General features: G+C 40.4%; 1 protein-coding gene across 43 annotated transcripts in view; it reads left to right on the top strand.

Moving 5' to 3' along the window:
• The window catches only part of rims2a (regulating synaptic membrane exocytosis 2a), a 151,143-nt gene that overhangs the window by 96,854 nt on the left and 31,338 nt on the right, over positions 1–22,951 (top strand). For 10 of the 43 annotated variants that reach the window (XM_054782225.1, XM_054782238.1, XM_054782236.1 and 7 more), the window contains 13 exons: positions 1,999–2,129; positions 2,226–2,397; positions 2,838–2,991; positions 3,081–3,104; positions 6,259–6,327; positions 7,419–7,557; positions 9,448–9,513; positions 10,100–10,216; positions 12,755–12,940; positions 15,336–15,442; positions 15,665–15,697; positions 20,513–20,545; positions 22,335–22,435. In XM_054782225.1, coding sequence (XP_054638200.1) covers positions 1,999–2,129; positions 2,226–2,397; positions 2,838–2,991; positions 3,081–3,104; positions 6,259–6,327; positions 7,419–7,557; positions 9,448–9,513; positions 10,100–10,216; positions 12,755–12,940; positions 15,336–15,442; positions 15,665–15,697; positions 20,513–20,545; positions 22,335–22,435 — 1,332 coding nt within the window. The remainder of the gene's footprint in view (positions 1–1,998; positions 2,130–2,225; positions 2,398–2,837; positions 2,992–3,080; positions 3,105–6,258; positions 6,328–7,418; positions 7,558–9,447; positions 9,514–10,099; positions 10,217–12,754; positions 12,941–15,335; positions 15,443–15,664; positions 15,698–20,512; positions 20,546–22,334; positions 22,436–22,951) is intronic. The other 33 variants (XM_054782227.1, XM_054782240.1, XM_054782233.1 and 30 more) reach the window with 17 other exon arrangements.

Below are 22,951 nucleotides of genomic sequence, written 5' to 3'. Positions count from 1 at the left end.
CCTTTATTAAAGACTAGCAAACACAGAGATGAGTGGAGGGAGTACACGAGGGGACGTCTCTTTTACTCTAGTCCATTACATACTTAACTTTAAAGAGTGGGTGGTTAGAGCGACATACTTGCTCACACTTGTAACATACGCTGCCTTTGTACTTTGAATTATTTCTTGAATTTAATCATGTTTCTCACCTTCTTTACCAAAGTTCTGCACTTGCAATTATTTTGCAGCCGTCCTAAATAAAAACAAAAAAAAAACTCAGATAAGCAGTGTGCTTGAACGCCTCAGCAGTGCTTGAAAGGAGGAATGAAGGAGCCAGATACACAGTTGTTGATTTTTTTGTGTGCATTTTATGAACGAATAAACCACCCACACACATAATAAAAATGATTAAAGGATTCCATGGCCAGATTCTGTCTATAGTGTCTCACTCGAAAAGAGCAACTATCCATTCTTCACAGAGGCTGAGTCACCAATGCGTGAATGATTTGTTTGGAAAATGTACGGAAGGCGAGACATATTTTTGGTAATTATTTTTGGCAATAATATTTGGTGAAAACCGAGGTTCTACAGTATTTTAACTTTTATTTAAAAAATTAAAATGTATTCTCAGTTACTGCTACACTCTGAAAGACTCGAGCAACATCGACGTAACACATCCTGTAGCCGGTAAAGTCGTGCCTTCAAAATAAAAGCCCATCAGTAAAATAACACGGTTGCGCCACGGGGGGCGGGCAGATGCCGGTGGAAAGACCAGCATTTCCCTCATTTTCCCTTTCCATGATCTTAGTTATCATTGGCTGTTGACAGAATATATTGTTCATTAAGTTCTTCAGCGAATTTATGGTTCTATTCATTCATAATATGTTACTCCAGAAATGTAGGCACTCAAATGTATTTCTTCCAAAGTTACAAACGTGTCAGGTGATCCCATATCGTATGCAAAGCCTGCCATTCCCCAGTAGGACATGATACTGTAAGGTTGTGTGCATAGACACCCAAATTGAATATAGAAGAATTAGTCATTTGAGAGTTCATACAGTATGTAGAAATATGCCCCTCCTGCTGTATTACCACATCTACCTACTTGTCTCGACTCTTCTCTTTTGCGATGCTGCATGGTTCGCTGGTAGTTTAGCTGGTGGTGCAGACCCTCTCCATAATCATACTCTTGATGAAGTATGGACAAAAGCTTAGAAGATTTATTTTGTCATTTCATTTCAGTTGCTTTAAGGCCACTGTTAAAGAGTTGTACCTCTTCTAAGTGTCTGCTTTTGGAGTCCATACTTCCATCTCACTACCTTTGATTACACTTGAAAGAGCATGATTGATTTGTCAATATCAGTGCCCTTTGTCCAATATCTGAGACATTATTACATTATTCACTGCTAGATGGCATTATTTCCCTTGAGCACATGCTGGTAATGTTAGAGCATCTTTCTTGTAGCATTTCACTTCACCTTTGGTTAAATGAAATCCAGACAATTGCATTTTGTTCCTTTCAGCATCCTTTATTCATCCGTGCAAGAGAGACACTGCTGGATAAATTGTCAGACCAAACACAAACATAGACAATATTAAACACTTTAACGCACAAGCTGAACATGCACATACACACATCTATTTTTGGTTTACAGTAGTTTTAGTAAGTGGCATTCACATTTCTTTAGCCACATCCCTCCTAAATTATAAAGAATATAAAATTAGTACTACGTTAATGCTAGAATCGACCATATTTTTATGCTCTTTTAGTATATTGAAAAAAAAACATCAAGCATGTGACTTGAACTTGATCATTTTTCTCATAATGGGTGCATACAGGAGAAGACCCCATATCGTAGTCAACAACTGTGCTACATAGTTGAAACAAAAGACCCAAATACCAAAATATAATTGAGCCTGGCGACTTTGTCTTCTCCTGCATTATCCCCTTTGTGCATCTTCACTACACTTGCATGCAGGTCGCTTTTGCTGAACTGTGTTTCTGTTCTGCACTTGCAGGTCAAACTGTGGTACGACAAAGTTGGCCATCAACTAATAGTCACCATCCTGGGAGCCAAAGACCTCCCACCCAGGGAAGATGGTCGGCCCAGGAATCCTTATGTTAAAATCTATTTCCTCCCGGATAGAAGGTAAGCACAGGGCAGATTACTCTTCACTCAACATTTCATGTTGTGTTTGTGGCTCTTTCATGTAATGGTTGTAAATAAAAATCATTGTTCCTCCAGTGACAAAAGCAAGAGGAGAACAAAAACAGTAAAGAAATCCTTAGAGCCCAAATGGAACCAGACCTTTATGTATTCACCGGTTCACCGGCGGGAGTTTCGGGAGCGCATGTTGGAGATCACTTTGTGGGACCAAGCCAGAGTGAGGGAAGAGGAGAGCGAATTCTTGGGAGAGGTAAGGAAGACAAGGAAAGCACTCACCAGGGTGTATACTGTACAGACAAAACTCTTGGGACACACCTCGTAATCTTTTCATTAATTATCAGCAGTCGGGTGAGACCCCTTAATTCTCTGATGTCTGAAGTTATTCTGGATAATTCTATTCTTCCAACTTTGTAGAATCCGTTTGAGTGAGACTCTTTTCTCCAGTACACAAATTAGTGTGGAAGAACTTGACTTTAAAAACCTTACCAGAAGAGCGAATGCTTTTCTAGCTTTACAAACTCTATTTTTGTCTATTTCCACTTCATGTTGGTGTAATGGATAAATGTATACTACGTAATACTTTTGTCTACAGAGTGTATCTTTGTCCATCTGTTGTGCATTTAAACACTCAATTGGTTTATGAGGATACGACACAATCCATGACCTGACAGTGACTTTTCACATGGGTAGATCCTGATTGAGCTGGAGACAGCTCTTCTGGATGACGAGCCTCACTGGTACAAGCTACAGACACACGACGTGTCTTCCATCCCGCTCCCTCGTTCCTCTCCAAACACACAGCGCAGGCAGCTCCATGGAGAAAGCCCAACACGGCGGCTGCAGAGTAAGTAGAGTAAGCCCTGTGAATGTAATTTCAAATACAGCACCTATGTCCTGTGTGTTGCATCAACCATACTGCTTTTGCTTTTACAGACAAAGGCTCATATTCATATTCAGGTAAAGGCCCTGCACTCCCAGGCAGAGCCTTTCTGTGGTGCATTTGAGTGTCTGCTGTCCTCTTGAATGATGCATTCTTGTGGCTTGATTCTCTGCCTCTCGTCCATTAAGGGGGCACGTATCTGCTCCCTCACATGTTTCAGTGCTTTTGAAATCAACTCAGGGTAGCAGATGCAGGTCCCCAACTGGAATAATATGGTCATACACTACTCACAAGAAGTAAGGGATATTAGGCTTTCGGGTGAAATCCCAAGATGAACCTAAAATGCACTACAACCTTTTACAGCTGAACTTAATTTAACATTCTCTAAGCCTTTGAACGCACATGTCCGACTGTTCAAGGTTTCAGTACTTTTTGCACGACTTGCTATTGTTTTCTATACTGTATGCCTTTCTCAGATCTGCCAACATGGACGCATTTTTCGTGCGCGGCACGCATTTTGACGCTTCGATACTCTCAGGTAAGCATTTTGTTGCATTTCGGTACTTTCGGTTTCTTCGTTCAGCCAGTCGGCGTTGCTTACGCCAGCGCTGTGGAACTGGAGCACAACGAAGCCTTCAGTTTCAGCGCGTAGCGTGATGTGCACCTCCCAAAAAATCCCCGAGCCGCGGCAATGCTGACCGTTAAAGGGATAGTTTGGATTTTTTGACATGAAGTTGTATGACATCCCCATCAGCAGCGTAGTCCAGAAACAGTGACTAACCGCCCACATGGTCTCCTAAGTCCAGTTCTGGTCGGATTTTGGTGAGGAAGAACGTAGTTCCCCTTAGTTGCTGGGGATTTAAGTAAGATTTTTATTTAAGTAAAGAGTCTGGCTTCTCAAAACAATACAGTATGTGTTCAGAAGAGTAATACATTAGCATCATAAAAATGCCTTCTCAAAAAAATCTGACCTCACAAAACGCTCTGCGTTATATTTGTCTCATTCATGTGTATGTGATGAAGACACTTGCATCTTCTTTTGCTGTGGAACTCATACGTAAACAAGATGGCCGCGGCGCTCCATCGCAGAATAAATTGGCATTAACCCAGGTTTGTTCATCACTTTACTTACTTTACTTAATTGTCCCCAGCATCTAAGCGGAACTACGTTCTTCAGCACCAAAATCCGACCAGAACTGGATGTTGCAGACCAAGTGGGGGGGTTAGTTGCTGTTGCTGGACTACACTGCTGCTGGGGATGTCATACAACTTCCTGTCAAAAAATCAGTACTATCCCTTTAAGGCTAGTACATTATTTTCTGTATGTATACAGGTGTTCAGAAGGCGGACAGCCCACCTCCGCAAACGCGTTCTCCTCCGATTTCTGATCTACTGACTGTCACGTATCGATTAGTTCCAGCTGCGGTAACACTCCCCTTCTCTCTTTAATTACCATTGTTTGCTAGCTAGGGAAAGCTGACAAGCTAAGGCCATGTCCACATAAACACAGATATTTTAAAAAACGCTTTGGCCAATCGAAAGCCTGAAAAATCAACCACAGCTGACTTGGTGGCATGATTACACCTCTGTATATCAAGTCAGATATTAGATGTACAGTACAAAGTATGCATACTTTGTCTTTAAAATCAGTCCACACTAACATGGAGCCCAGGAACCAACATGAATGTTTTTTTTTTAATTGCCTGTGATTGCGTTTTAAGGCACACACACACACTCGACTCTTATAGAGGCGATTGGGGTACGCTTAAAATGTTTTCAAGGTTGGCAGGTCTGCTTTCTGTGTCTCTTCCAGTCTCACTGTATCTCTGTGCAACCTGCTGATGACACTCTCAGCTCAGTGGCCACTCCACTCTGAAGTACTGTTGATGCGTTGGTCTCATGATGTCAAAATGTGGACAGCATGATACCTCGCCACTTCAAAGGGAAGTGGCCACTGAGCTTCGAGTGTCACAGTGTGTCATCACCAGGTTGCAACAGCGGTACAAAGAGACTGGAAGAGTCACAGAAAGGCAATACAGTACAGTATGAAAAGGACTGTTTAAACTCAAATTCTAATTGAAGCAGGCCATTGATTCATGGGTTACACACTTTGTAATTTTGCTTGTACAGGAACATTGAACATTGTGCATTAAAAGGTTCAGAGAAGGTCAAATTAAGTTCACCTGTAAACGGTTGTAGTGCATTTTGGGTTCAATCTGAATTTTCCCAATCCAATTACCATAATCTCTTGTTTTCTTAATTGGTTCCAGACCCGACCGTGATAAGGGCATTTTTGTTCTATATAGTTCTTTATAAACTGAATATTTTCATAGTCAAAAGCATAGACAACCTATTTATTAGAGCTCTCTAGACATCAAATATCACCCCATAGTCACCTTTACACCCGCATTATCCAATAAATTGACATAACAGAAAGAGAAGACATGATATACACTCACACATGTTTGCACTGGGGGAGTTTTTTGTGATGAAATTTCAAGCGCAATGTTGCGAAGGAAGACTATATCCCTAATTCTTTGTGAATACTTGTAGTATATTTGCCTGGTAAAGCTGCCACAATCCCAACCTGCAAGCCACAACTTTTCCCACAAAACTGCACTAAGCCCTCATTCTAATGTTGTGCTATGATGCTATGAAATTCCAATCTGTCAGTCCTGACAAATATAACCACTTCCTTTTCCTCTGTGATACTACCCCTTACAAAGAGTTCCCTTTCAAATCAAAAGCATAGCACTCTGCCTCATTGTGCTCTGCGTTTGTTGTTAATGTTTGTGTTTTTAATGTGACTACATTAATGTGACTCTATACTATGTAGCAGACGAGTTGCTCGTGGTGAACTTTATGATAGTTTTTAATAGCCTCTTCTGTTTCCTTTGTTGTAGTTGACTGCAATTTAACACAATTTGCGTAAAGAAATACTGTACTGTTTACCGTTTATCTAAAAGCCCTCTGCTGGGTGCCTGATGGTAGCTAATCAGAAGGGTGAAAAGTTTGTAACAAGATGAGATGAAAGTTTCAGAGCAGCAATAAAAAAAAAGCACATTTACTTTATTTGACTCAGGTTTGTCTGAATACTAAAAGCAGCAGTGTTTGTGTCATTGTACCGATGAAACATGTATGTCTGCTTTTTACTGCAAAGTAATACTATTTATTTTGCCATTCCCTTTTCCTTTATTTTCTTGTCAACTTTTCTTTATCTTTATTTCAAAGGATCACAGAGGATAAGTGATGGAGAGATCTCAGACTATGATTGTGAAGACGGGGTCGGGGTCATAACAGGTAATAGATTATGGTCATGTTATTACGTAGTATGTGCTGCTGCGTGTGTGGGCTTGAACTTGCGATTTTATCCTTGAGCATTTTACAACTATGGATAGTATGAGTGGTAAGTGCAGCCAATCCCGATTTTATCCTTGAGCATTTTACAAGTATGGATAATATGGTGGTTTAAGACAGCCAATCACGATCAGTAACAGCAGCAAAGAGGCAGCATTTGTCTGCCTGTGCGCTGCAACTTGCTCTGCTGTTGTCACCAAAGCTCCATCAGAATGCACACACTGCACATCAGAAGCTGAGCTTGAGCTGTTATGAGACAAGAAGAAGAGTCGCAGAAAATAAATGCAGAATGTCACACTGAAACGTTTTTGTAAATTGTGGTTTTGCTGATGCCAAATCTGTTCATACGGTCAGTTTGGTCAGGTTTTTACTTACTCGAACGATATATTTTGCTATTTTTTTTTAAAGTTCTACATCGGGTAGCTGGATTGACTTAATATTTGCAGTAGTGTGTGATAATATGTATACACAAAAAGTGCATTTACCATAGCAACCATTGCCAGACAAAGAAGAGCAGCCTGTTTGTATTGAATTTAACAAAGGAGAGAGGAAGTCCAAGTCAACTAGACCCTCACAGCCTCTCTATCACCACAAACATCATCTTATTACCCACAGTGAAGAAATTGAGCTAAACCGCTGCACATTAAATCGACAAAAATATAATAAATAATGTATAGACTACTGTAGTGTTTACACTTATAAGCGTTGTCATGTCCTGTGTATTTCACCCCAAGATGATGGGCAAAATAATTTCACTGTCTTGACTATGAAGCACTTGTTCTTGTTTTGTCATAAGGTCAGTATGGGGAGATGGTTTGTAAAGATTCTTTACTGTTATAGATTCTGCTTAATTCACATAGAACACATCTTATGCAACTACAGTTGAGTAGTTTGGTTCTCCAACGTAGTTAGTTGGACAGTCACTTCACAAATAATTAAATTGAATTGAAAAGTTGATGTGATTACTGCCGTTACTAAAGTCACCTAAAGCCATCTTTGCTTTTCTCTCTGCTTACTCTCTCATATCTTCACAGACTACCGGCCAAATGGAAGAGACTTCCAGAGCTCCACTTTGTCTGTCCCAGAACAGGTGATGTCTTCGAACCACTGCTCTCGGTCTGCAGACATACATAGAGCACGTTCACGCTCCCCCAGTGTTCCTCCGCCCTCAAGGTAACTACTGATTAGTAGAATGCTGGGATAACCTGTGTTTGTTTTTGTTTGTTTTCATTTGCTTGTTTAATTGCTTGTGAACATTTTGTTCGTAATAACCATGCCAATTATTTCATTTCTTTGTATCCCATTACCATTTGAAAGGTAAAAAAAAAAAAGAGTGCTGTGTTATAAAATTGAAGTGGCCTTTTATTGTGGCCAGCATAAGGCATACGTGTGCTGTAATTATGCTGTGAGGTGGATGTGTTATCTTGGCAAAGGAGAAGTTCTTGCTAACACAGATTTAAACAGATTTGTCAACAATATATGAGAGAGACAGGCCTTGTCTGTACTCATGAGAGATGGGAGCAAAAATATAAGTGTTTATATTTTGTTGAGTGTAAATGACGGGTCTTTGACTTCACAAGATCATCTTTTTCCAGCACCTTTATCAGAGCTGACCGCAACGCTGTTCAAAATTAATTTCTCATCCACAGTGTAGATATGCATTATGGACAGAAAATGCTAATGGCATGTTAGCATGCTAATTACATGAACTCTATTAGTGTCTTATTTTATTTAGTTAGTCAGAGAAAAGTACTCTAATCCCAAATAGAACATGACAGAAATTATATCTCTCTCCACTTTGGCCGGAGTACATGGAAAACAAAAATAAGCCTTTTTTTTTAAAGTTTGAAAACAAGGACGTTCAAGGTAAACCCACTGAGCTTCATCTTTTATAGAGGCAGAGAATGTGTAAGGTGTGCATATATTACCAACATTGTGCTAATGACCCTGCATACCATACTCTCTTACTTGCTGTGACGGTTGAAAAACGTTTCTCAGGGTGTGTCTCATTTTTGGTCCAGTTAAAAAGACCTCTAGTCCGTTTGCTCTGCTAGTAGGGTTTGTTTGATCAGGTATGAACACACTCCGCTGAACCCTGGACCAGACCAAACATGTAGATCAAGACCGCCTGCCTGAGAGATGGGTCTCAGTCCGGAAGAACTCCGGGAAAGTTCTTGATGTATTTTTCTAATTTACATCCTCTTTGTCACATCTCAGCTGGTAAAAGTTCCACCATAGAAAAAAGTGTATGTAACCTAAAACACATCCTGTTGTTTTGGATGCGTGAGCCGCACAGTGTGCACATCACATACAGTATGCGGTCCAATTTATGCATATGCTTAAATGAGCATTATTTGGTACGCTGACAAAAATACAAGTGTGAGTGCTAACCAAACGACACAAAGTACACACAGATATTGTTCATTTTTGGTGTGGACTACAAGTGTGAACGCATCCCACAAAGTGTCTATTTCCTGGCACAGTCTGACCATAGCTACTTTCCCTTGTCCAATTAAAGCTAGTATTTTTCCGACGCACGCTCTAAATCAGTGTCAGGCGTAGAAAACGCTATTATCTAAATTGTCTGAAACCCTGCTAAATCAGCGTTTTTTATTGGCAGCATTCTATTATTTAAGAAGTTACAAATGGTGGAATAACTCAATAAGCAGAAGTTTAATTTCTCCAAGAAAATTTGACAAGGTAGCTCACGGATCCCTTGGTGAAAACCTGTGTGTCTATGTTGTACTTGCACAGTGCATAACACAGATTTGGGCCGTGCACTTTTGTTACATTACCGTTGGCGAGGTGTTCCGTGAACCACTTTCTGTTATCTACAGTAATGCAACAGCCAGCAACATATTTCAGCTTCTCCTTTTTCCTCTTTGAGGAATTTTGGAGGTGCCTTGCAGCGTTTGGAAATACCTTAGAATCTTGCCTTTGATTTTGTCATTGTTCGACCAGCCTGCCTGTGATTTTGTCCATCTCCAGCCCTCTCTTTTCCCCCTTCCTTCACACCATCTTAGATCCATCTCTGTCTTCTGTCCTCCCTCTATGTGGTCGCAGCCATTTTCTCACCCTTCCTCGATCCAGACATAATCAGCCTAGTGATGCTCCTCAAAAGGAACCCAGGTAGATGTTGACCTGAGCTTGCATGAAGCCCCACCCCACACATTCCAGCCCAATACTCCTCAAAACTTCAACCGTATTTTTTTTTCTGCTTTCAAAAAAAGTACAAATCACTGACAGTATGGCATGTTTGTTTTATTACAGTCGGTGTCTCATGACTTGTTCTGATTTCTTACCTTGCTATTGCTTCTATAATCTAAGTCAGTATCCAAATGAGCTTTTGTCGATGTATTGTATGCTCTCAATATTACATGTAAAGTGTGCACTTTGCCTTCAAATGATGGAATTGCAACAAAAAAAAGATGAACCATACAATCAATCATCCATTAACAGCATTTCATAGTCTGGATTTCATCATCATGAACAATCGTCTCATTTCCCTTCACAAACTGACCATGCGGTCCCAAAAGCGTTAACATTTGCAGGTTAGCCATTCTGCAATTCATTATGCATTCACTTGAGAGTGTGTATAGGGAACATTAAAGGTTCATTAAAAGTTTGTTTCCACCTTGCCAGGTAGATTTTGTTGTTGCCATCCCTTGTGTTGGGGGTAAACAACCAATGCTGACAAGCTGTGATTTTTTGCCAGCCGCAACCACCGTGTGTACCCAATCTGCCGTGAGGAAGCGGTTAGGTTACTGCGTTCCACTAGGATGTCCCGTGCCTATTCTGAGGGCACCTACTCTTCTGACTATGACTTCGAGAGGTATTGACATGCAGTGCTGCTGCATCATCCGCCATGTTGACGTCTCCATTTTTTATTTCTCTGTGACTGTGATGCCAGAAAATGATATCCTGTTTGATATCGGTTTCTGCCAAGGAGACATCACTGCTCTGAAATTGTGTAGACGTGTGGTACACAACTGCCTCTCTGCTTGCGGGCTGAGGCTCAGAGCTGTTTGTGTTGCTGCTGTCAGTCGTATAACTGTAGACCAGTTGTTCAGTACATGGCTTGACAGCACATGACTGTTGCTTCATTGACGTCCTTGTTTATGTTCCCCCATTTACATTGTGTAAGCAACTGTATGCCGATCAGTGGTGTGAGTGATTCTTAGTGTTGTCCTTTTTTACATGCTATTGGCAGTTGCTTTTGAAACCCCAACATGTTGGTATCTAAGATGCACTGCTTTGACAATGGTTCTGTTAAATATGGCTGCCCTTTAAGTTCTGGTGTCTGGCCAGAATGTGATGTTGGGCTGATAACACCAATACACCTCTAGGACCCGTGCCAGTGCCCCACTGCTCCAATAAAATGAAATATCTCAGATGCTCCCTTTCCCAGAAACACTGTAAATGACCCCTCAATCTTTTGCCATCTGGCTTTCAGTCAGAAATTACACTTGTGCCTCTCTGCTTCTCCTCTGGGGTGGGAAAGTGATGAGTTCTCAGTACTCTTCCAAAGAGTCTGGCTGTCTTTATTAAAGTGTCATAAAAATTTCCCCAAGGCTCAGCTGGACTCCAAATCAGGCTCAGCCTATAGCACAGATAGCCATTAACAAGAGCTCTTTGTCCCATTTCCTTTTAAAGCGGCAGAGAAAGAAGTGTTATTTACTGAGCAATGCAGTAATACTATCCGCTCTTCATCTTGATACAGTTTGTTTCTGCCTGTATTCAGGCTGTTTAAAAGCAGCAAAGAAGCTTGAAGAAAAATGAAGGCACAAAGCGGCGAAACAGTCGTGTGGATGCTGTATGTCGACAGACCTGGGTAAATGTAAGCATTTGCCTTTAGGTGATATCGAGGAAATGGTACTTTTGTACTTAAAGTACTTAAGTTCACCGCCACAGAGGACAACATGAGCGTGGCAACGCTGCCGTATATGAGCACAACAAACAAATTATTGTGTGCTATTGCAGATAATAGCCGATTTCTTCCATGGTGGGCACCAGCTCATGATTACTATGTGTTACTTTGTAAAATCGTAATATATTTTAGGTCACTAACTGGTAAGCATTTATTTTAGACTAAATTCTCGTCTGCAGGGTGCAAGGCTTAAAATTTAACAGGTCACTTTTTCCTAAATCCCAGTACTGTATCAAACTAAGTGTCTCTTTGCCTAATTGGAAGATGCACTATTATGTTTTTTTCTACATATATTTGATATATTTTTTTAATTTTTATTTCAACAAATGAGAATTAAGTGGCATAGAAAATGGATGGGTGGCTGGATGGATGGATGGATGCATATTTCAACAAATGGCTTTACTGTATGGATGCTCATAACTCCAGTGCTTTTGGACACATTCCCAAAAGTATATGTGAAAAATGCATAACGTGATTGAATGATTCTTTAGATTCTTACATTTGATTTAGTTCATCATTTTGTATAATTGACAAATGCTTTGATTCTTTTTACAGCTCCCGGGGTTGTATATGTAGCTTGTGTGCCATAACACTAACTAACTAACTAAAAAAGCAGCCAAATGCGGTATAAACATACACTTCTGTGCACTGCACCTCAAACAAGCTGCACGTGAGCACTGATCGGAATGAGCCCACAGTCTTACACCCAGCACACCACAGTTATCTCACTACGGGTTCCTTTTACTACAATAGATGCTTCAAGTTCAGTTGACCCTCAGTTGACCCTCCTCATTCAATAATTCAGCTACTCAGAGAGAATTGTTAACAAGGCTTAATTCTGCAAAATTGCACATAATTTTAATCAAATATAATAACATTTAAATCATGTCAACTAAGGTAGATGCTGAAAATTGGTATTGTCAACTCAAAGCTGAGGTCAGTAATTACAATGCCAACTGTTGTTCTGAGTTGCTGAGTCATCTGAGTTTATACATTTAACCTTTAAAGGACCGCACTTGTATTTTTGTATACGCTTTAGACAAATTCATTCAAAATGCAGTGTAAGATTTGATGTTAAAAGTACATGTGCCTGTTACATTTCTTACTTTCATCTTGTGGTTCCCTACATGGAAGTGTGTTTAATACCATGAGGGAATATAAGTCTGAAAGATCTGGATCATAACTGCAGCACACTTAATGTTCATGTCGATTCTTTGCATGTATATGAACAGTTGAACATAAAAGCTGCTACTAAATGGGTGACAGCAGGCAAAAACGCAGGTGTGGTCCTTAAACACAAGCCCAAATACTGCTGGGGTCCTTAAACACATGCACCTATAGGAGGTTACCTGTTATCATCCACAATGGCCTCCCTTCCAGCCTCCTGTCCCTGCCCCATGGGGCCCCACTGAGTTCCTGCCTATCTCTCAATAACCTCTGTAGGAGCCATGGAGCCATGGATAGACACGAGTATCACAGCAGATCCCGGTCTGCAGACCAGCGGCCCACAATAGAGCGCCCCGCATCCCGCTCACGCTCTACTGAACGCCCCCACGACTCATCGCTGATGAGGTCCATGCCATCTCTACCATCTGGGAGGTCGGCCCCTCCCTCACCTGCCTTGACGAGGTGTGACCCAGATTGGAGTCGTCAACCAACTCAACATAATTTCAGACTCCTACCTTTATTAGCCAGTTACTTCCCTGAGGAATGTTCACTCTGGAATGAGAAATGAACTAAAACATTAGGTTCTGACACAGACGTTTTTTTTTAAGTGTTCACTGGAACGTACACTAGTCATCTCTTTATATATCAACAGGCGTTTACAGTATGTAATTTTTAGACAGCTCTACACTCCTGACCAAAATGTTAAGACCAAGTGAAAAATTTCAAGAATTTACATTTTTCACTGCTGAATCTTAAGGAGATTCTAAGAAGAGCTTCAAAATGCACAAAAAAGAAATGGGAGTGACACAATTGTTTGTTTGTTTTTTTATAGCAAACAAGCATTAAACTGAAATAGGCTGTTCATCAGCTGATTAAAAGTTTAAGACCATAGCTCAAAAAAAAAAATCTCCTTCCCAAAAATAGAAATAACATTTTTCAAAAAGCACTCAGTAATGAGTAGCTGCACCATTCTTGTTAATCACCTTATAAATTGTTTTGGGCATGCTTTGGGAGGCTCGTGGGAATGTTGCTCCAGGTAGTGAAGATGGCTTCACGGAGGGCATCCACTGTCTGGAACTGGTATACACTTTTGTAAACATCCCTTGCCATCCAGCCCCAAATGTTCTCAATTGCATTTAGATCAGGGGAACATGCAGGATGGTCCAAAAGAACGAGGTTATTCCTCTGGAAGAAATCCTTTGTCAGACGGGTATTGTGAACGTACCCCTATTGAAAAAGCCAGTCATTACCACACAGATGAGGTCCTTCAGTCATGAGGGATGCAAGATCTTTACACCCCCATTTCGTTCTAAAAACCCTTCTCTCGCAGATGCCATGATGGTTGGACTGCACTCAGCACCAGTAACAACGCAGAGGAGCATTCAAATCCTCCGGTTCAGTGCTGGTGACATTTTTTTGGGTCTACCACTTGACTTTTCTGTTTCATAACACTCAGGATCTTTCTGGATTATTAAAATGACCGTCTTACTGCGGCCATCCTCAGCAGCAATGGCACGCTGCGAAAGGCCTTGTTTGCACAGCTCAAAATTCAGTCCAACGGCGTTCAAAGAGAGAAAGCGTTTTTACCTTTGCCATCAAGAGATCATGACAGTGTGAATACCCGACCAAAAAATTACACTGAATCCACATTTTTGCCAAGATTTTGTCTTTTAAAGGATGTGGTCTTAAGCTTTTGATGAGCTGACGAACAGCCTGTTTTACTTTAATGGTTGTTTGCAATAAATTGGTCGGTCAAAATTTTTTTTGTCTTACTCCCATTTCTTATTTTTGCATTTTGAAGCTCTACTTAGAACCCCCTTAAGATCCAACTGTGCAAAATGTAAATTCTTCCAATTTTTTTACCTGGTCTGAAAATTTTGATCAGCAGTGTATATTTTATCCAAATTTTACAGCTTAGCAGTTGAGATTAAAGAAGTACAGTTTTCAATCAACCCAATGGCCCAGGGGTTCTAAATGAAAGAAGAGGATTTCAGTGCAGCTCCACCTACACTAAATATTTGCCTGACTAAAACATGTTTTCCTCTAAAACTGAAGCCTTTCTCATGAAGTCCCAATCACCCTGACCCAACTAACCTCACTAACACAGATGAATCAGGAAAGTGACATCACCACCAGCCAGCACACACAAATCCAGTACCTGCTCCCTTTCCTTATTTCACCTCCACCCACTCACCTTGCCCATTTATGTTTTGTCCACAAAAGCACTGATGCTGCATTTTCTTTCCTTGCCCATAGCACGAAAATCCTGACACCCTTGTACCGTGCTGATTCATTTTAATTTTGGAACGCACTGCTCATACTTTTGTGAGAGTATAGCAGTGTTGGGCTGACTTTCCTTTTGTTTTGTTGCTAACATCAACTGATGCATTTTATCTTTCTATGACAACATCCTATGTTTGTTTTCCTTTCTGATTTGAGTTCAAGTCCTTATGGAGACGGTCCGAACGCATGGTGGCAATGGTCTGCTAATTCTGCATTGAACATTTTTCTTCCTGCAGCTTGATGACTGACTGCACATGCGTTTCCACGCCTCTTTTATTGCAGCTCAGTTCCCAACAGTTGATGAGTCCCCTCACTCCCATGTCATGTGCCAAACTTCATTGTTTAGAAATACAAAAAAGACTCACAATTATTCTAATTTGGTTAAATCAAATATTTGGAGTTATTTGATCTGATATAGTATATTAAATAATGTATTAGTTTTGTAGAAATAGTTTGACATTATTTTCTCAAGTCAGGTTAAACAGGTTTTTTGTGGGTGCAGCACGCCAGAAGCTGCATCCACATCACCACGGATTTGTGACTGACCACTTTTCAACGACTTTGTGTCACATAGGGCGCACCCTCGTAGTGGATCAGTCCAGACCAGCCCAACCAGTACTCCAATGTCCGGCAGACGAGGTCGACAGCTCCCACAGCTTCCATCCATAGGGAAAGACGGAAGTAAGTCATTGGGGTGTTTTATTAATTTGTTCATCACAGTAAATACTGAAACCAGTACTGTGACAAACTTCACTTTGTGAAGGTGAAAGATGAGAAATGTTTGTGAGTGTTACTTATCCTGGTGTCTGAATGATGTGCAAAGAGCTTTTGATGTGTGTTTCAATGGAGCTGACTTATTTTCCATTCATAACATACACGGTTCCCTTTCCATTTCTCTCATAGAAGATGGAGACGAAGGAACAGAGCCTTGTGAAGGTCTGTACCTGTATGTAAAGGGTTTAGTCTTCAGACTGTGAGTGACCCACACCCCACTCTGAACACCAAAACCCTGTCTGCAATGGTGGTGGGCAGTGTCCATGCGCTTACTCTCACTGTTGCAGATATGTTTGACATAGACTTGTGTTCTTTCTACTAGCGTGTCTTTGTCTTGAGTCTGATTAGCGATTTTGTTTAGATACTTGGTCTGCTGAGTTCAGGGACAAATCTTACAATAACATAGACAGTCCTGTAGAACTTGTCAAAGCAACTCTTTTGTCGTTGTCAGAGTACATTGGAGCTCTCCATGTCTTCTATTTGGCGACCAAACACCTACAATATATCCTTCCTTCTGTAACTCTGTCATAGTATTTGAAATAGTACTTTCACTGTCTGGACCCTTCTGCCCATTTGTGTAAGTGTTTTCGTCTTTTCTTCTTTGGTCTCTCCCCTTCTCTACTTGTCTGTTACTTTGCGTTTCTCTCAGCCATACAGTTTAGGACAGTAGTAGTCTATGGGCCATCAAAATTTGACCATGTAACAGTATGTTACAAATTATTACTAACTCCTGTCAAACCCAGGGAGGGTTTTGTTTGCTCTCAGCTGTGAATTGTGTGAATTTTAAATGATCTTCAATACTGATGTGCGATTATGCTGTTCTACATTCTACTGCGTGTTAATGAGGCATGCCTCCGTTGTTTGATGATGATGATTGATATCACTACTATTCCAATTCAAACATCTTGAGAATAATCAAAAAGGCACCAAGGCAATAGAGAATAATGGTCAAAAATCCCTTCTTCATGCAAAAATATTGGCTTTTCATACAGATGTGTGTTTGCAGACCTGTGTGTCATCTGCCCAACAGTTTAAGTTTAAGATGCTTGCATATTATAGTATTGTCTTCTATAGTTTGAAAGTTACAGCCTCCTTCTTTGTGTCTACTAGTAGCATACTGCAGTGAAAAGATGCAAGGCGCACCAGTAAATGGGAGGAAAGGCAAGTCCTCTGGCATGTGTGGTTGTGTGTATTTGCTCTCTAATGAAAGCGGGTTCTATGTGTGGCATTCTTTATACTTTGCTACTCTGAGTGGTTTTGTGTTCCTTGTGCAGCAGCAGCTTTAATGTGATTAAATTAGAGCGCTTTATGTGTATGCAGTTGAATTTGAATTTAATATGGACAGAGAACTGTCATTGTGATCTCTGCTGCTCTGTTCTGCTCTTGCTCCCATACGGCATCCTAGCCTTAATCTGTGCCCTCTTCTTTAATAGGAGTCCGTCATTCTCAGCTCATTATAAAATGGAAAACTATTTCAATTTGACCTGGGTTAATGAAAACACACAAAACTAATGTTAGATATGACAATGATGGCAAAACACATTTTTAAAGTACATATTGATCTCTGAAGGCATCTCCGTTTTTATTACAGAAATATTTTACCTCACTTATTCTAAATGAGGTCATACTGTACTGTATTTATTTCAAAAGCAAAGACACCATTACAGCTGGTGACCAGCAGATGGCGCACAAGTCATAATAGATTACATGGGAGCTGTCCATTGTTGTGGTGCTGAAGAGGCAGGCGTACATACACTTTCTCTGTCTTTGTCTTTAAGTTTTTAACAGTCACGTGCAAATATATAGAGTGAGGGAGAATTATTTCATCTCCTTCTGATTTTTTAAGTTCATGTCCATTCTAGTTTTTAGGACTATCCATGGCTTTGAAACTGGATGAAATGACATATTTTATGTTTTGTTGTGTTTTGCATTATGATTATATATACACTACTAGTCAAAAGTTTGGACACACTTTCCCATATAATAGCATTAAGAAGTGTTCAAACGTTTGACTCGTGTATATATATATCCTACCACCTGATTCATAATGGACATACGTGTCCTTAGTAATCCAGCCATGCCTCAGATGTTGTGATATGTGTGTGTCTTGTTATAGAAGTAACATGGGAGGACCAGCAGCGAGGGCTAAATGGCTCGCTGTCTAATGGAGGGACACACCCCTCCCTCTGTATCACAGGTTTGTTGGTCTGGGTGTGCATTCTGCCTTTTTTCAAAACCCTCTGTCACTTTCATAAAGTATTGTCATTCAGTCAAAATAATATTCTACAAAAGTGACATGATGTTCTCCTCTGGGCAACTTGTTTGTGTGGATTGCTTTCGAACTACCAATGCCAGATGTAGATCTATGTTTTACGAGGCAGTAGAATAATTGGATCCTGTTTTAGTCTTGAAAATACCTAACTCAGCCTCTGGATGGCAACTTTTAGTTTGACTCTCTCTTGCCTTTCTGGATGGTTGGTCTGTATGGTTGGACATGATGTTTTACACCTAATGCCTATAATCTAATTTTCTTACAGCAGAATCGCCTCTAGACACTTAAGACTTAACTCATTCCTATGAATTCTATGTATTGACAGTGCAATACTATTACGCTACGGTGCCACAACACTCTTCATCTTGGTGTTTTACTTGCAGATATGTTTTAGACAAAGGATTTCATACACATGACCTAGTATTTTCCATTATGTTATGCAGCAGCTATTGAGTTGCTATCCTAAATACCAAAAGCCATCAGTCCTTTGCATATTTAAATACAGTGGAACCTTGGTTAGCGTCATTAATTTGTTCCCGAAGGTTTGACTCTAACAGAAACGGACGATAACCGAATACATTTTTCTGACGGCCGGACATTCTCCTTCAGGATTTTTTTGGTAGATAGCAGAATTCATGGTTCCATTTATCACAGCAAGTCTTCCAGGTCCTGAAGCAGCAAAACAGTCCCAGACCATCACACTACCACCACCATATTTTACTTTTGGTATGATATTCATTTTATGAAATGCGCCGTTACTTTTACGCCAGATGTAATGGGACACACACCTTCTAAAAAGTTTAACTTTTGTCTTGTCAGAACACAGAGTATTTTCCCAAAGGTCTTGGGGATCATCAAGATGTTTTCTGGTAAAATTGAGACAAGCCTTAATGTTCTTTTTATTCACCAATGGTTTTTCTCTTGGAACTCGTTTTTGCCCAGTGTCTTTTTTATGGTGGAGTCATGAACACTGACCTGAACTGAGGCAAGTGAGGCTTGCAGTTCTTTGGATGTTGCTGTGGGGTCTTTTGTGACCTCTTGGATGAGTCGTCACTGCGCTCTTGGGGTAATTTTAGATGGGCAACCACTCATGGGAAGGTTCACCACTGTTCCATGTTTTTGCCATTTGTGGATAATGGCTCTCACTGTGGGTCGCTGGCGTCCCAAAGCTTTAGAAATATCTTTATAACCTTTTCCTGACTGATAAATCTCAATTAATCTCAGTTATGTCTTAACATAACCTTTAACGTCACTTTTTCACACATGGCCATGTAGGTTGTGTTGTCATTGACTACTATTTAAATTTGTTTGATGATCTGAATGGATGGATGGATCTAAAACATTTAAGTGTGACAAACATGCAAAAAAATAAGAAATCAGGAAGGGAGCAAACACTTGTTCACACCACTGTGTATAATAAGAATGCAGATGGACTCAAGCAGTGTATTAAAAACATGACAAGATGTGCACCATACTGTAAACAAACAGACGCAAAATTGTGGCGGAAATATTCGATGTTAACCAAAAAACTAACTAACCAGGGTGGGCGCTAACCAAGGTTTCACTGTTTGGTGTTTAAGTCACTGTCAAAGCATCAGTATCTTAGGTCAATAAAGTAATTGAAGTAAACGTCACTTGCAGAGACACTTATTATTTGACTGTCTATGTGACATCAGGAGCCACAAAGAGATGAAAGCTAAGTCGCATAGTTTCCCAACATCTTTTTAATTCACATGACAAGCCATCATTGACCTGGATGGTGAACTAATTAAGCTTAACATAAATTATCTCCAGAATTAGCTTTAGATGAGACACAGGTTGTGGCACCAAGGAGGCTGGAATGGAAGAATAAGAACGACTGGAAATGAAGTCACGTGCTTGCTTACACAGCCACACTAGATGTTGATATTATTTATGCAGTGAAGGCAAGGGAAATATTTGTCCGAATATTCTAGTGTTGTTGAAAAGGACGAGGGAATGGCGAAAGAGTTGAAAAATGTGTGATAGACGGAAAAAAAAACTGTGAAAGCAGACTGAATGTTTTACATCCCCTTACTCCTGGTATCTTGGTATCTTGGTTTCTTTGTACTTGTGTGCTCTTTTGTGTGCTTTTCTGATTGTGGCTCTATGTTTGTATTTTATTCTTTTATTTTCCACTCTCGACAAAGTTGGCCTATACAGACTTATTTGAACTCTCCTCCCACCCACCCTCCTCCTGCTTCTCCGAGTTCACAGAGCTCAGCTTTCTGGTTCAGCGCTTTAACATGTCTTAATTATTACAGGCCTTTTTTCCTTTTCAAGCACAGAGCCTCATCCTTCCTCAATCCCCCCTCCTCTCTAGTTTCTAATAATGACAATCTAAGCCTCTACCTCAGCCTCATCCGGCCTCACACCTTCGTGATCTGTTTGAATTTTCACTTTGCCCATGGTGGACTTTTTGTGTTGGTGTTTTTGTTTGAGTCTTCTGTGTCTGCTCTTGACCATTGTTTTGTCATTGTTGTGTCGTATTGTTGTGTTGTGTCCCCCCCCCCCCCCCTCCCCCAATCCTTCATCCCCCCTCTTACCCTGACCCTCCAAATGGGGTCTTTTCTGTGATGGTGGTGGTGTTGCCTTCTCTCTGTCTTCACCCCAATCCCTTCTTGCATCCTCTCACACCCATCTTCCTCTCCTCTGTCTGTGTCTGTCCATTCTGGATGTGATCCCAGAAGACCCGGCCTCACGTAGTGGGACGAACTCAGGTCTGTCTTTCTTTCATCTTCTTTCTTCTCTAATTCTGCTTCCTCTTTTGTTACGCCTACGAATCCTCCTGGCTTGCCCTTCCCACCCACCTTCAATCAACTCTGTTGTCTTTTACGCTTTACTCACGATTTACACTCTTAATCTTGTTATGATGCTTCTTCTTCTTTTTCTTTTTTTATTATTTTTTTTTCTGCGCATAGACTGTGTGGCTTCACCGAAGAGAAGCATGCTATTGTCACAACGCTGTGTTGGAATACTCAATGACAGAAAGTTTTATTGATTTATTTATTTTTAAAGCAGAAAATAAGGAAATCGTACTTTTGTGCATGCTAAGTGGCAGCAAAGTATGTTGTTTGCTTAGCTTTTCTGCAGAGGGAATATTTTCAAAAGACACACCGGTATACACACACATTTTGCACTGTTGGACTTTAAGGGAGTTATAAATCGAGCTTCAAATGTAAAAAGAAGAAATGGGAGTGCGACAAAAACATTTTTTAGTAAGCACTTTATTGCAAACCATTAAAGTGAAATAGGCCTATTCATCAGATGATCAAAAGTTTAAGACCACAGCCTTTAAAAGCCAAAATCTTGGCAAAAATGTGAATTCAATGTAAGTTTCTGATATTTCATGATCTCTTTATGGTAAAGGCAAACAAGCTTTCTTTCTTTGAACCCGGTCGGACTGTTGAGTTGCATAATGCAAAGCGCAAAGCAAGCATTTATCAAAAATAACAATACGTAAATAAATTAGAGCATTTTTAAAAAAGTAAATGACGCAATTGAGAGTTCAGTAAACAGTGCCCTGCTGTCATGAAATACACCAAATGCGATATTTTCTTGCAAGTTTTTCTTCATAACCTGAAACATAAGAAGTGATACTTAATTTTAGCATTCAAATTGGTTAGATAAATCAAAATAACTTTAATTTTTGCTTGCTATGTCACGCTTTTGGGACCCCTTTCAGGAGAAAGACCCTAATACGAGGGGAAAGCTGACTATAGGGGTGATGTTTCATGTCCATAAGGCTCTAATAATGTGAAAACCGGTATTTAAAAGGTTGTGAACAGGTTTTCCATGCTCTTACTACGAAAATATTGCGGAAATATACTTATTATGGTTGAGTACGGAACCAATTAACTGTGATAGACGAGGGATTGACTGTACATGCTTTCATGTTAGAGTCTCCAAAAGTGTCCAGTAAGACCAGGAAGTCACTAGATTGTGTATACAGTATGTGTGCATGGCACTTTATTCATCTGCGTCATTGTCATCAGGAGAGCGGAGGGGATTAGATGTGGGCTTAAAAGGCATGTATATTTAGTTTCCCATCACAGGTGGTTATGTGGTATGTATTTTTTTTATTTCCAAGAGAACAAGATTAAATCTAATGCAATTTTGTTTGTACAGTAGATGATGAAACATATCATCATGCTCTAAATTCAGAGAAAAGAAAATGTTGGTAATGAGAAGATTCAATGAAGAAATGGAATGTTCAGTTTGAGTTGCGAGTATTGTGTTGGTTCATTTGTAGGATTGCGGTTTATATGGTGTCTCGTGTAAACGCAACTGGTCAATGTTCTCTATGAAGACCGGGCTCCTGACAAGAGCTTGTTTCTAAAGTATTCAGCATTTTGTCGGTTTCTAAGCGGACCATTCAGCTTTCTCCCGTACGATCGGTCCTTGTCATAGCCCAGCAGAAGCTTGTCTCTCACTACTATAATACTTCCACACACCAGGTATTTTACTCAGTACTCTATTTCTGTATGAAATGTGTCATTCTCTGCTCAGGTATGGACATGGAGGAGAGGACTAGGCAGATGAAGATGAAGATGAACAAGTACAAGCAGGGAGCTGGCTCCGACTCACGACTTGAGCAGGACTACCACAAGGTAAAACATAAATGGATGGATGGATGGTTGAGCATTTGTATAGGTCAATGTTTCAGCTATTACAGGTAAGAAAGCTTTTCCCACAGGACTGCAATCAGACGTTCACAGCAGCATCGGCTGCTTGTTTAGACGTGCTTTCATGCTAGAGTCTCCAAAATTGCCTAATAAGACCAGAAACTGCTGCTACATTTATCAGTAGTCACTTCTTTGAACAACACAGTGCAGAGGGTATGAATACTCGCTAAATTATCCACACTGATGCCTCCTGTATGTCTCCTTATTCTCTGGCAGGCCAAGTGTGTAAGAAGTGTGTTAAGATGCAGAGTTACCATGCCATCTACTGTATGGAGTTGGAACGACAGGCTGTATTCGCAGACAGTGTCATTACAATGTGTTTATGAGTGAGGGTCATTAAGTAGTGGCAAATTTATTTGGAGCAGTTCAGATTTATTTGTGGCAGGCTGCCATGGGAAACACTGGGTAATGGCTCTTGAATTTGTCACATTGAAGGCAAAT

Source organism: Dunckerocampus dactyliophorus, chromosome 7, assembly GCF_027744805.1.
Source record: "Dunckerocampus dactyliophorus isolate RoL2022-P2 chromosome 7, RoL_Ddac_1.1, whole genome shotgun sequence".
Lineage (NCBI taxonomy): Eukaryota > Metazoa > Chordata > Actinopteri > Syngnathiformes > Syngnathidae > Dunckerocampus > Dunckerocampus dactyliophorus.
This window is presented reverse-complemented; position numbering and strand designations above follow the sequence as displayed.